The 15,320-nt window shown below is 43.1% G+C and overlaps 1 protein-coding gene across 1 annotated transcript in view; it reads left to right on the top strand.

Annotated features, from left to right (window-relative positions):
• LOC137108376 (mucin-2-like) overlaps positions 1-15,320 on the top strand; it is a 38,027-nt gene that overhangs the window by 13,037 nt on the left and 9,670 nt on the right. Inside the window, exons 24-30 of the mRNA XM_067492855.1 lie at positions 276-515; positions 744-900; positions 983-1,111; positions 1,334-1,481; positions 2,200-2,243; positions 2,349-2,555; positions 2,792-15,184. Of these exons, the coding sequence (XP_067348956.1) occupies positions 276-515; positions 744-900; positions 983-1,111; positions 1,334-1,481; positions 2,200-2,243; positions 2,349-2,555; positions 2,792-15,184 (13,318 nt within the window). The remainder of the gene's footprint in view (positions 1-275; positions 516-743; positions 901-982; positions 1,112-1,333; positions 1,482-2,199; positions 2,244-2,348; positions 2,556-2,791; positions 15,185-15,320) is intronic.

Below are 15,320 nucleotides of genomic sequence, written 5' to 3'. Positions count from 1 at the left end.
AGATGTTGATTCGATCCCTGGCTCCTCTGGTCATATGTCTGAGTTGTGTGTGAGTCATGTGTGAGTTGTGTGTGAGTTGTTAACTGATTGTTACAGTTAACTGATTGTTAATGGGTGATTGTAAGTGTGAATGGGTGAATAAGAAGCAGTGTAAAGTGCTTTGAATGCCAATAGGTAGAAAAGTGCTATATAAGTGCAGAACATTTACCATATGTCATTGATAGCAAACTTATGGCTGGATTAATAAATTGTCACATTGGTTTCCTTCCTCTCAGGGTCATGTCTGTGGTCTCTGTGGAAATTATGATGGCAACAGTAAGAATGACTTCACCACACGCACCCAGGAGACTGTGACAGATGTCTTAGCATTTGGAAACAGTTGGAAGGTTTCATCCAGCTGCCAAAATGCCAATCTAATCAGTGATCCCTGTTCCTCCAACCGCTACCGGGCAGCTTGGTCCCAGAAACAGTGTAGCATCATCACCAGTAAAACATTCGAGAACTGTCATTCCAAGGTAATTATGGTGACAGCGAACAAACTCACATGGAGACAAATATACATAGATAGCATTATATATTTACTCTGCTGTGGTATTTAGAAAATTACATGAATTAATTGTTTGCCTCCATCTTTGCTTTACCCATCCAAGTGTTGAAATTAACCTTCAAACTTGTGAATTTACTACTATAGCTACCAGCTAGGTTTTATAATTTGTCTAAAAAGAGATTATTGTGTGTTCAAGGTTGACCCTGGTCCATACTTTGATTCTTGCGTGAGAGATTCTTGTGCATGTGACACTGGTGGGGACTGTGAGTGTTTCTGCACAGCTGTAGCTGCCTATGCCAAAGCTTGTAATGAAGTTCATGCCTGTGTTAAATGGCGAACTCCAAAGCTGTGTCGTAAGTTTGGAAAACATCACAAGAAATCTTTGCTGATTGAAGATTTAGGGCATTTTGAAACAGTATTTGTTTGGTTTCACAGCAATTTTCTGTGACTACTACAACTTGCCTGATGGGTGTGAGTGGCACTATAAGCCTTGTGGAGCTGCATGTATGAAGACATGCAGAAATCCATCGGGAAACTGTTCCAACCTTATCACTGCCCTGGAAGGTACAGTAAAAAGCATTTTGAACACTCACCCAGCAGTACTTTAATATCTTGGATTTATATATAGAATGGAGACGGTTTTCTTTGAGATTTTGCCAGAAGAATGTGTGTTGAGGCAACACTGGCTCAAGAAATAATGAGGGCTATGTATGAATGGATGAAGCATTTCATTATTTTGCTTAACATGCATTTTCATGGCATCTAAATACCACAATGATTTCACAGGCTGCTATCCACAGTGTCCTTCAAAAAAGCCCTACTTTGATGAAGACACCATGAAATGTGTTGCCTGGAATGAGTGTGGTTGCTATGATGACAAGGGCACCCATTACAGCATTGGAGATGAGGTTCCATCGAAAAACTGTTACACTTGGTATGTCTCATACTGTATATCTTCACACTAAAACTTAATGTGTGTGTACATTTTCATGATCACTTGTGGTGGCGTCACTTGACAGCCGTACTACATTACTGGAAAGAATGCTTTATGAACAGGTAGAATTGGGGTGAGGCTCCATAAAGTCTAATCAGATCAGTTCCTTTAATACATTTTCATCATTACATTTGCGTCTTTTCCTATCAAAAACGCATGTGGTGGTGAATTTGACGGTGACTTTCAAAATCAACTTTACAGTTTGTGTTCCAACTTTAATCCAACAGTGATTTCATACTTTCTCCATGACATCCTGATCTTTACTTCATAAGGCCTGAGTTTAGATCCTGGAGCACTATGTCAACACGTAGCTTCACCATCACAGCTAACACCATAGAACAGACTCCTAGAGATCTTGAATTGAACAATATACAGAACGATAACGACAATTATTTGTAGATGTTTTATGTCAGTTAATTGTTTTTATCAACCATTGTGTATATATAGACCTGCTTTGGAGCTGAGTGAAACTAATGGTCTCTCTTCCTTTGTGAACAGAAGCCAAACAAACTAACTAAGTTTGGATTTACATCTTAAGAAAACATTGCTACATCAAAAAACAATTTGTGCTTGCTCATGGCACATATTGGGGCTAATTATATAAGCCAATGACAAATGTATGATTATTTTAAATATTCTCTTATCATTTATTTCAAAGCTCCTGTACAGAATCTGGAATAAGGTGTAGCTACAATGTTGACTGTAAGTACATGTACAGTGTGCAGCATGTGCTCACATATTTCATACCACAGATTATACATACTTTTCCTTTTATGTAATACTTAAAAGATTGTGCTCTACCAACAGCCTGTACATGCTCTGTTAATGGAAAAACCTACAAATATGAGGAAACCATCTACAACACCACAGATGGGCTAGGACACTGCATCACAGCTGAATGTGGGGTTAATGGAACCATGACAAGGAGCATGTACCCATGTCCCATTAATACCACCCCGAGTCCTACTACTGCTACAACCCCCTTTACATTCAGCACAGCTACAAAAACAACAGGTAAATAAATCTGCACTTTAAAACGAAACCTATTTTCATATTACTGATAACTTGTAAAAAAACAAAAACATAAAAATTATATATATTATTTGGTCATATGCAAATGTTGCTACTGACTCTTTTACAAACCAAAAAATAAACAATTAAATTTTTACATATTTATTTAAAGCTGAAATGGCAAAATGAATTTTTGTTTAAAGTGGAGAAAATATTAATATATATAATTTCTTTACTAGTGTTATCAACCATTAAGACAAGATCTCCAGAAACAACCTTTGTAACATCACCACCATCCGTTAGCACAACAATAACTGAAGTACCTTCGATAACCACTGGACAAACCTCAACCAGCTCTAAAAAAACTACTACATCAAAAACAACTACAAGAGAAGTTGAGACAAGAAAACCAACTGAGGAAACCACCACTGGTCCAAAGACAAAATCAACCACACTTGGTGTTCAAACTACCACAGTAGTGCCTGGTGCCGAGACAACATCTCCAAAAACAACCGTTGTAACATCAGCACCATCCGTTAGTACATCAACAAGTGAGGTACCTTTGGTAACAACTGGACAAACCTTAACCAGCCCTGAAGAAACCACTATATCAGAAAGAACATCTGCGATTGAGACAACTACAACGTCACCTGAAGAAACCACCACAGGCCCAGAGACAATATCAACCACACTTGTTGTTGAAACTACCACAGTAGTGCCAGGTCCTGGGACAACATCTCCAGAAACACCCATTGTAACATCAGCACCATCCGTTAGTACAACAACAAGTGAGGTACCTTTGGTAACAACTGGACAAACTTCAACCAGCCCTGAAGAAACCACTATATCAGAAAGAACATCTGCGGTTGAGACAACACCTGAAAAAACCACCACAGGCCCAGAGACAATATCAACCACACTTGTTGTTGAAACTACCACAGTATTGCCAGGTCCTGAGACAACATCTCCAGAAACAACCGTTGTAACATCAGCACCATCCGTTAGTACAACAACAAGTGAGGTACCTTTGGTAACAACTGGACAAACCTCAACCAGCCCTGAAGAAACCACTATATCAGAAAGAACATCTGCGGTTGAGACAACTACATTGTCACCTGAAGAAACCACCACAGGCCCAGAGACAATATCAACCACACTTGTTGTTGAAACTACCACAGTAGTGCCAGGTCCTGAGACAACATCTCCAGAAATAACCGTTGTAACATCAGCACCATCCGTTAGTACAACAACAAGTGAGGTACCTTTGGTAACAACTGGACAAACCTCAACCAGCCCTGAAGAAACCACTATATCAGAAAGAACATCTGCGGTTGAGACAACTACATTGTCACCTGAAGAAACCACCACAGGCCCAGAGACAATATCAACCACACTTGTTGTTGAAACTACCACAGTAGTGCCAGGTCCTGAGACAACATCTCCAGAAACAACCGTTGTAACATCAGCACCATCCGTTAGTACAACAACAAGTGAGGTACCTTTGGTAACAACTGGACAAACCTCAACCAGGCCTGAAGAAACCACTATATCAGAAAGAACATCTGCGGTTGAGACAACTACATTGTCACCTGAAGAAACCACCACAGGCCCAGAGACAATATCAACCACACTTGTTGTTGAAACTACCACAGTAGTGCCAGGTCCTGAGACAACATCTCCAGAAACAACCGTTGTAACATCAGCACCATCCGTTAGTACAACAACAAGTGAAGTACCTTTGGTAACATCTGGACAAACCTCAACCAGCCCTGAAGAAACCACTATATCAGAAAGTACATCTGCGTTTGAGACAACTACATTGTCACCTGAAGAAACCACCACAGGCCCAGAGACAATATCAACCACACTTGTTGTTGAAACTACCACAGTAGTGCCAGGTCCTGAGACAACATCTCCAGAAACAACCGTTGTAACATCAACACCATCCGTTAGTACAACGACAAGTGAGGTACCTTTGGTAACAACTGGACAAACCTCAACCAGCCCTGAAGAAACCACTATATCAGAAAGAACATCTGCGGTTGAGACAACTACATTGTCACCTGAAGAAACCACCACAGGCCCAGAGACAATATCAACCACACTTGTTGTTGAAACTACCACAGTAGTGCCAGGTCCTGAGACAACATCTCCAGAAACAACCGTTGTAACATCAGCACCATCCGTTAGTACAACAACAAGTGAAGTACCTTTGGTAACATCTGGACAAACCTCAACCAGCCCTGAAGAAACCACTATATCAGAAAGTACATCTGCGTTTGAGACAACTACATTGTCACCTGAAGAAACCACCACAGGCCCAGAGACAATATCAACCACACTTGTTGTTGAAACTACCACAGTAGTGCCAGGTCCTGAGACAACATCTCCAGAAACAACCGTTGTAACATCAACACCATCCGTTAGTACAACAACAAGTGAGGTACCTTTGGTAACAACTGGACAAACCTCAACCAGCCCTGAAGAAACCACTATATCAGAAAGAACATCTGCGGTTGAGACAACTACATTGTCACCTGAAGAAACCACCACAGGCCCAGAAACAACATCAACCACACTTGTTGTTGAAACTACCACAGTAGTGCCAGGTCCTGAGACAACATCTCCAGAAACAACCGTTGTAACATCAGCACCATCCGTTAGTACAACAACAAGTGAGGTACCTTTGGTAACAACTGGACAAACCTCAACCAGCCCTGAAGAAACCACTATATCAGAAAGAACATCTGCGGTCGAGACAACTACAACGTCACCTGAAGAAACTACCACAGGCCCAGAAACAATATCAACCACACTTGTTGTTGAAACTACCACAGTAGTGCCAGGTCCTGAGACAACATCTCCAGAAACAACCGTTGTAACATCAGCACCATCCGTTAGTACAACGACAAGTGAGGTACCTTTGGTAACAACTGGACAAATCTCAACCAGGCCTGAAGAAACCACTATATCAGAAAGAACATCTGCGGTTGAGACAACTACATTGTCACCTGAAGAAACCACCACAGGCCCAGAGACAATATCAACCACACTTGTTGTTGAAACTACCACAGTAGTGCCAGGTCCTGAGACAACATCTCCAGAAACAACCGTTGTAACATCAGCACCATCCGTTAGTACAACAACAAGTGAGGTACCTTTGGTAACAACTGGACAAACCTCAACCAGCCCTGAAGAAACCACTATATCAGAAAGAACATCTGCGGTTGAGACAACTACATTGTCACCTGAAGAAACCACCACAGGCCCAGAGACAATATCAACCACACTTGTTGTTGAAACTACCACAGTAGTGCCAGGTCCTGAGACAACATCTCCAGAAACAACCGTTGTAACATCAGCACCATCCGTTAGTACAACAACAAGTGAGGTACCTTTGGTAACAACTGGACAAACCTCAACCAGCCCTGAAGAAACCACTATATCAGAAAGTACATCTGCATTTGAGACAACTACATTGTCACCTGAAGAAACCACCACAGGCCCAGAGACAATATCAACCACACTTGTTGTTGAAACTACCACAGTAGTGCCAGGTCCTGAGACAACATCTCCAGAAACAACCGTTGTAACATCAGCACCATCCGTTAGTACAACAACAAGTGAGGTACCTTTGGTAACAACTGGACAAACCTCAACCAGCCCTGAAGAAACCACTATATCAGAAACAACTACAAAAGAGGTTGAGACAAGAAAACCACCTGAGAAAGCCACCACCGGTCCAGAGACAACATCAACTACACTTGTTGTTGAAACTACCACAGTAGTGCCAGGTCCTGAGACAACATCTCCAGAAACAACCGTTGTAACATCAGCACCATCCGTTAGTACAACGACAAGTGAGGTACCTTTGGTAACAACTGGACAAACCTCAACCAGCCCTAAAGAAACCACTATACCAGAAATAACATCTGCGGTTGAGACAACTACAACGTCACCTGAAGAAACCACCACAGGCCCAGAAACAATATCCACCACACTTGTTGTTGAAACTACCACAGTAGTGCCAGGTCCTGAGACAACATCTCCAGAAATAACCGTTGTAACATCAGCACCATCCGTTAGTACAACAACAAGTGAGGTACCTTTGGTAACAACTGGACAAACCTCAACCAGCCCTGAAGAAACCACTATATCAGAAACAACTACAAAAGAGGTTGAGACAAGAAAACCACCTGAGAAAACCACCACCGGTCCAGAGACAACATCAACTACACTTGTTGTTGAAACTACCACAGTAGTGCCAGGTCCTGAGACAACATCTCCAGAAACAACCGTTGTAACATCAGCACCATCCGTTAGTACAACAACAAGTGAGGTACCTTTGGTAACAACTGGACAAACCTCAACCAGCCCTGAGGAAACCACTATATCAGAAAGAACATCTGCGGTTGAGACAACTACATTGTCACCTGAAGAAACCACCACAGGCCCAGAGACAATATCAACCACACTTGTTGTTGAAACTACCACAGTAGTGCCAGGTCCTGAGACAACATCTCCAGAAACAACCGTTGTAACATCAGCACCATCCGTTAGTACAACAACAAGTGAGGTACCTTTGGTAACAACTGGACAAACCTCAACCAGCCCTGAAGAAACCACTATATCAGAAAGAACATCTGCGGTTGAGACAACTACATTGTCACCTGAAGAAACCACCACAGGCCAAGAGACAATATCAACCACACTTGTTGTTGAAACTACCACAGTAGTGCCAGGTCCTGAGACAACATCTCCAGAAATAACCGTTGTAACATCAGCACCATCCGTTAGTACAACAACAAGTGAGGTACCTTTGGTAACAACTGGACAAACCTCAACCAGCCCTGAAGAAACCACTATATCAGAAAGAACATCTGCGGTTGAAACAACTACAATGTTGACTGAAGAAACCACCACAGGCCCAGAGACAATATCAACCACACTTGTTGTTGAAACTACCACAGTAGTGCCAGGTCCTGAGACAACATCTCCAGAAACAACCGTTGTAACATCAGCACCATCCGTTAGTACAACAACAAGTGAGGTACCTTTGGTAACAACTGGACAAACCTCAACCAGCCCTGAAGAAACCACTATATCAGAAAGAACATCTGCGGTTGAGACAACTACATTGTCACCTGAAGAAACCACCACAGGCCCAGAGACAATATCAACCACACTTGTTGTTGAAACTACCACAGTAGTGCCAGGTCCTGAGACAACATCTCCAGAAATAACCGTTGTAACATCAGCACCATCCGTTAGTACAACAACAAGTGAGGTACCTTTGGTAACAACTGGACAAACCTCAACCAGCCCTGAAGAAACCACTATATCAGAAAGAACATCTGCGGTTGAGACAACTACATTGTCACCTGAAGAAACCACCACAGGCCCAGAGACAATATCAACCACACTTGTTGTTGAAACTACCACAGTAGTGCCAGGTCCTGAGACAACATCTCCAGAAACAACCGTTGTAACATCAGCACCATCCGTTAGTACAACAACAAGTGAGGTACCTTTGGTAACAACTGGACAAACCTCAACCAGCCCTGAAGAAACCACTATATCAGAAACAACTACAAAAGAGGTTGAGACAAGAAAACCACCTGAGAAAACCACCACCGGTCCAGAGACAACATCAACTACACTTGTTGTTGAAACTACCACAGTAGTGCCAGGTCCTGAGACAACATCTCCAGAAACAACCGTTGTAACATCAGCACCATCCGTTAGTACAACAACAAGTGAGGTACCTTTGGTAACAACTGGACAAACCTCAACCCGGCCTGAAGAAACCACTATATCAGAAAGAACATCTGCGGTTGAGACAACTACATTGTCACCTGAAGAAACCACCACAGGCCCAGAGACAATATCCACCACACTTGTTGTTGAAACTACCACAGTAGTGCCAGGTCCTGAGACAACATCTCCAGAAACAACCGTTGTAACATCAGCACCATCCGTTAGTACAACAACAAGTGAAGTACCTTTGGTAACATCTGGACAAACCTCAACCAGCCCTGAAGAAACCACTATATCAGAAAGTACATCTGCGTTTGAGACAACTACATTGTCACCTGAAGAAACCACCACAGGCCCAGAGACAATATCAACCACACTTGTTGTTGAAACTACCACAGTAGTGCCAGGTCCTGAGACAACATCTCCAGAAACAACCGTTGTAACATCAGCACCATCCGTTAGTACAACAACAAGTGAGGTACCTTTGGTAACAACTGGACAAACCTCAACCAGGCCTGAAGAAACCACTATATCAGAAAGAACATCTGCGGTTGAGACAACTACATTGTCACCTGAAGAAACCACCACAGGCCCAGAGACAATATCCACCACACTTGTTGTTGAAACTACCACAGTAGTGCCAGGTCCTGAGACAACATCTCCAGAAACAACCGTTGTAACATCAGCACCATCCGTTAGTACAACAACAAGTGAAGTACCTTTGGTAACAACTGGACAAACCTCAACCAGCCCTGAAGAAACCACTATATCAGAAAGAACATCTGCGGTTGAGACAACTACATTGTCACCTGAAGAAACCACCACAGGCCCAGAGACAATATCAACCACACTTGTTGTTGAAACTACCACAGTAGTGCCAGGTCCTGAGACAACATCTCCAGAAACAACCGTTGTAACATCAGCACCATCCGTTAGTACAACAACAAGTGAGGTACCTTTGGTAACAACTGGACAAACCTCAACCAGCCCTGAAGAAACCACTATATCAGAAAGAACATCTGCGGTCGAGACAACTACAACGTCACCTGAAGAAACCACCACAGGCCCAGAAACAATATCAACCACACTTGTTGTTGAAACTACCACAGTAGTGCCAGGTCCTGAGACAACATCTCCAGAAACAACCGTTGTAACATCAGCACCATCCGTTAGTACAACAACAAGTGAAGTACCTTTGGTAACAACTGGACAAACCTCAACCAGCCCTGAAGAAACCACTATATCAGAAACAACATCTGCGGTTGAGACAACTACAATGTCAACTGAAGGAACAACCACAGGCCCAGAGACAATATCAACCACACTTGTTGTTGAAACTACCACAGTAGTGCCAGGTCCTGAGACAACATCTCCAGAAACAACCGTTGTAACATCAGCACCATCCGTTAGTACAACAACAAGTGAGGTACCTTTGGTAACAACTGGACAAACCTCAACCAGCCCTGAAGAAACCACTATATCAGAAAGAACATCTGCGGTTGAGACAACTACATTGTCACCTGAAGAAACCACCACAGGCCCAGAGACAATATCAACCACACTTGTTGTTGAAACTACCACAGTAGTGCCAGGTCCTGAGACAACATCTCCAGAAACAACCGTTGTAACATCAGCACCATCCGTTAGTACAACAACAAGTGAGGTACCTTTGGTAACAACTGGACAAACCTCAACCAGGCCTGAAGAAACCACTATATCAGAAAGAACATCTGCAGTTGAGACAACTACATTGTCACCTGAAGAAACCACCACAGGCCCAGAGACAATATCAACCACACTTGTTGTTGAAACTACCACAGTAGTGCCAGGTCCTGAGACAACATCTCCAGAAACAACCGTTGTAACATCAGCACCATCCGTTAGTACAACAACAAGTGAGGTACCTTTGGTAACAACTGGACAAACCTCAACCAGCCCTGAAGAAACCACTATATCAGAAAGAACATCTGCGGTTGAGACAACTACATTGTCACCTGAAGAAACCACCACAGGCCCAGAGACAATATCAACCACACTTGTTGTTGAAACTACCACAGTAGTGCCAGGTCCTGAGACAACATCTCCAGAAATAACCGTTGTAACATCAGCACCATTTGTTAGTACAACAACAAGTGAGGTACCTTTGGTAACAACTGGACAAACCTCAACCAGGCCTGAAGAAACCACTATATCAGAAACAACATCTGCGGTTGAGACAACTACATTGTCACCTGAAGAAACCACCACAGGCCCAGAGACAATATCAACCACACTTGTTGTTGAAACTACCACAGTAGTGCCAGGTCCTGAGACAACATCTCCAGAAACAACCGTTGTAACATCAGCACCATCCGTTAGTACAACAACAAGTGAGGTACCTTTGGTAACAACTGGACAAACCTCAACCAGCCCTGAAGAAACCACTATATCAGAAACAACTACAAAAGAGGTTGAGACAAGAAAACCACCTGAGAAAACCACCACCGGTCCAGAGACAACATCAACTACACTTGTTGTTGAAACTACCACAGTAGTGCCAGGTCCTGAGACAACATCTCCAGAAACAACCGTTGTAACATCAGCACCATCCGTTAGTACAACGACAAGTGAGGTACCTTTGGTAACAACTGGACAAACCTCAACCAGCCCTGAAGAAACCACTATACCAGAAAGAACATCTGCGGTTGAGACAACTACAACGTCACCTGAAGAAACCACCACAGGCCCAGAAACAATATCAACCACACTTGTTGTTGAAACTACCACAGTAGTGCCAGGTCCTGAGACAACATCTCCAGAAACAACCGTTGTAACATCAGCACCATCCGTTAGTACAACAACAAGTGAAGTACCTTTGGTAACAACTGGACAAACCTCAACCAGGCCTGAAGAAACCACTATATCAGAAAGAACATCTGCGGTTGAGACAACTACATTGTCACCTGAAGAAACCACCACAGGCCAAGAGACAATATCAACCACACTTGTTGTTGAAACTACCACAGTAGTGCCAGGTCCTGAGACAACATCTCCAGAAACAACCGTTGTAACATCAGCACCATCCGTTAGTACAACAACAAGTGAGGTACCTTTGGTAACAACTGGACAAACCTCAACCAGCCCTGAAGAAACCACTATATCAGAAAGAACATCTGCGGTTGAGACAACTACATTGTCACCTGAAGAAACCACCACAGGCCCAGAGACAATATCAACCACACTTGTTGTTGAAACTACCACAGTAGTGCCAGGTCCTGAGACAACATCTCCAGAAATAACCGTTGTAACATCAGCACCATCCGTTAGTACAACAACAAGTGAGGTACCTTTGGTAACAACTGGACAAACCTCAACCAGCCCTGAAGAAACCACTATATCAGAAAGAACATCTGCGGTTGAGACAACTACAATGTCAACTGAAGAAACCACCACAGGCCCAGAGACAATATCAACCACACTTGTTGTTGAAACTACCACAGTAGTGCCAGGTCCTGAGACAACATCTCCAGAAACAACCGTTGTAACATCAGCACCATCCGTTAGTACAACAACAAGTGAGGTACCTTTGGTAACAACTGGACAAACCTCAACCAGCCCTGAGGAAACCACTATATCAGAAAGAACATCTGCGGTTGAGACAACTACATTGTCACCTGAAGAAACCACCACAGGCCCAGAGACAATATCAACCACACTTGTTGTTGAAACTACCACAGTAGTGCCAGGTCCTGAGACAACATCTCCAGAAACAACCGTTGTAACATCAGCACCATCCGTTAGTACAACAACAAGTGAAGTACCTTTGGTAACATCTGGACAAACCTCAACCAGCCCTGAAGAAACCACTATATCAGAAAGAACATCTGCGGTTGAGACAACTACATTGTCACCTGAAGAAACCACCACAGGCCCAGAGACAATATCAACCACACTTGTTGTTGAAACTACCACAGTAGTGCCAGGTCCTGAGACAACATCTCCAGAAACAACCGTTGTAACATCAGCACCATCCATTAGTACAACAACAAGTGAGGTACCTTTGGTAACAACTGGACAAACCTCAACCAGCCCTGAGGAAACCACTATATCAGAAAGAACATCTGCGGTTGAGACAACTACATTGTCACCTGAAGAAACCACCACAGGCCCAGAGACAATATCAACCACACTTGTTGTTGAAACTACCACAGTAGTGCCAGGTCCTGAGACAACATCTCCAGAAACAACCGTTGTAACATCAGCACCATCCGTTAGTACAACAACAAGTGAGGTACCTTTGGTAACAACTGGACAAACCTCAACCAGCCCTGAAGAAACCACTATATCAGAAAGAACATCTGCGGTCGAGACAACTACAACGTCATCTGAAGAAACCACCACAGGCCCAGAAACAATATCAACCACACTTGTTGTTGAAACTACCACAGTAGTGCCAGGTCCTGAGACAACATCTCCAGAAACAACCGTTGTAACATCAGCACCATCCGTTAGTACAACAACAAGTGAGGTACCTTTGGTAACAACTGGACAAACCTCAACCAGCCCTGAAGAAACCACTATATCAGAAAGAACATCTGCGGTTGAGACAACTACATTGTCACCTGAAGAAACCACCACAGGCCCAGAGACAATATCAACCACACTTGTTGTTGAAACTACCACAGTAGTGCCAGGTCCTGAGACAACATCTCCAGAAACAACCGTTGTAACATCAGCACCATCCGTTAGTACAACAACAAGTGAGGTACCTTTGGTAACAACTGGACAAACCTCAACCAGCCCTGAAGAAACCACTATATCAGAAACAACATCTGCAGTTGAGACAACTACATTGTCACCTGAAGAAACCACCACAGGCCCAGAGACAATATCAACCACACTTGTTGTTGAAACTACCACAGTAGTGCCAGGTCCTGAGACAACATCTCCAGAAACAACCGTTGTAACATCAGCACCATCCGTTAGTACAACAACAAGTGAGGTACCTTTGGTAACAACTGGACAAACCTCAACCAGCCCTGAAGAAACCACTATATCAGAAACAACTACAAAAAAGGTTGAAACAAAAAAACCAACTGAGGAAACCACCACTGGTCCAGAGACATTATCAACCACACTTGTTGTTGAAACTACCACATTAGTGCCAGGTCCTGAGACAACATCTCCAGAAACAACCGTTGTAACATCAGCACCATCCGTTAGTACAACAACAAGTGAGGTACCTTTGGTAACAACTGGACAAACCTCAACCAGGCCTGAAGAAACCACTATATCAGAAAGAACATCTGTGGTTGAGACAACTACATTGTCACCTGAAGAAACCACCACAGGCCCAGAGACAATATCAACCACACTTGTTGTTGAAACTACCACAGTAGTGCCAGGTCCTGAGACAACATCTCCAGAAACAACCGTTGTAACATCAGCACCATCCGTTAGTACAACAACAAGTGAAGTACCTTTGGTAACATCTGGACAAACCTCAACCAGCCCTGAAGAAACCACTATATCAGAAAGTACATCTGCGTTTGAGACAACTACATTGTCACCTGAAGAAACCACCACAGGCCCAGAGACAATATCAACCACACTTGTTGTTGAAACTACCACAGTAGTGCCAGGTCCTGAGACAACATCTCCTGAAACAACCGTTGTAACATCAGCACCATCCGTTAGTACAACAACAAGTGAGGTACCTTTGGTAACAACTGGACAAACCTCAACCAGCCCTGAAGAAACCACTATACCAGAAAGAACATCTGCGGTTGAGACAACTACAACGTCACCTGAAGAAACCACCACAGGCCCAGAGACAATATCAACCACACTTGTTGTTGAAACTACCACAGTAGTGCCAGGTCCTGAGACAACAGCTCCAGAAACAACTGTTGTAACATCAGCACCATCCGTTAGTACAACTACAAGTGAGGTACCTTTGGTAACAACTGGACAAACCTCAACCAGCCCTGAAGAAACCACTATATCAGAAAGAACATCTGCGGTTGAGACAACTACATTGTCACCTGAAGAAACCACCACAGGCCCAGAGACAATATCAACCACACTTGTTGTTGAAACTACCACAGTAGTGCCAGGTCCTGAGACAACATCTCCAGAAACAACCGTTGTAACATCAGCACCATCCGTTAGTACAACAACAAGTGAGGTACCTTTGGTAACAACTGGACAAACTTCAACCAGCCCTGAAGAAACCACTATATCAGAAACAACTACAAAAAAGGTTGAAACAGAAAAACCAACTGAGGAAACCACCACCGGTCCAGAGACAACATCAACCACACTTGTTGTTGAAACTACCACAGTAGTGCCAGGTCCTGAGACAACATCTCCAGAAACAACCGTTGAAACATCAGCACCATCCGTTAGTACAACAACAAGTGAGGTACCTTTGGTAACAACTGGACAAACCTCAACCAGCCCTGAAGAAACCACTATATCAGAAAGAACATCTGCGGTTGAGACAACTACAACGTCACCTGAAGAAACCACCACAGGCCCAGAGACAACATTAACCACACCTTTTATTGAATCTACAACATCAGCACTTAGTTTCCCCACTACAATCCAAGAAACAACAGTTGGCGTAGTCACAGGAACAAAAGAAACATCAACTGTAATAACAAAACCTTCAGTTTTGAGCACAACTATTGAGGAATCAAGTGCAACTACAGTTACAACAGTTATTGCATCGACTTCAATTGGTCCAATAACACAAACACTTCCACCAACCACAAGTTTTTACACTACTCTTCCAACCGCTACTGAACCTATAACAGTTGTTTCTACTCTTTCACTTTTTACCACAAGTACAACCTTGTGCATCTGTGAATTCAACAGTACAGTGCACCATCCTGGTAAGTGAATTAAAAATTGTTTTTTGCATTTAATTGTTTTTTGTTTTTAGTTTGGGTTAGTCAGCAGATGAGGTGCATGGATTTTTGTCATGCTATCTGTCCTGCTATGGAGCTCATCAGATAGATAGTAGATTTT

Source organism: Channa argus, chromosome 2, assembly GCF_033026475.1.
Source record: "Channa argus isolate prfri chromosome 2, Channa argus male v1.0, whole genome shotgun sequence".
In the NCBI taxonomy this organism is placed as follows: Eukaryota; Metazoa; Chordata; class Actinopteri; order Anabantiformes; family Channidae; genus Channa; species Channa argus.
Note: the sequence above shows the minus strand (reverse complement) of the source record. Positions and strands in the feature narration are given on the sequence as shown.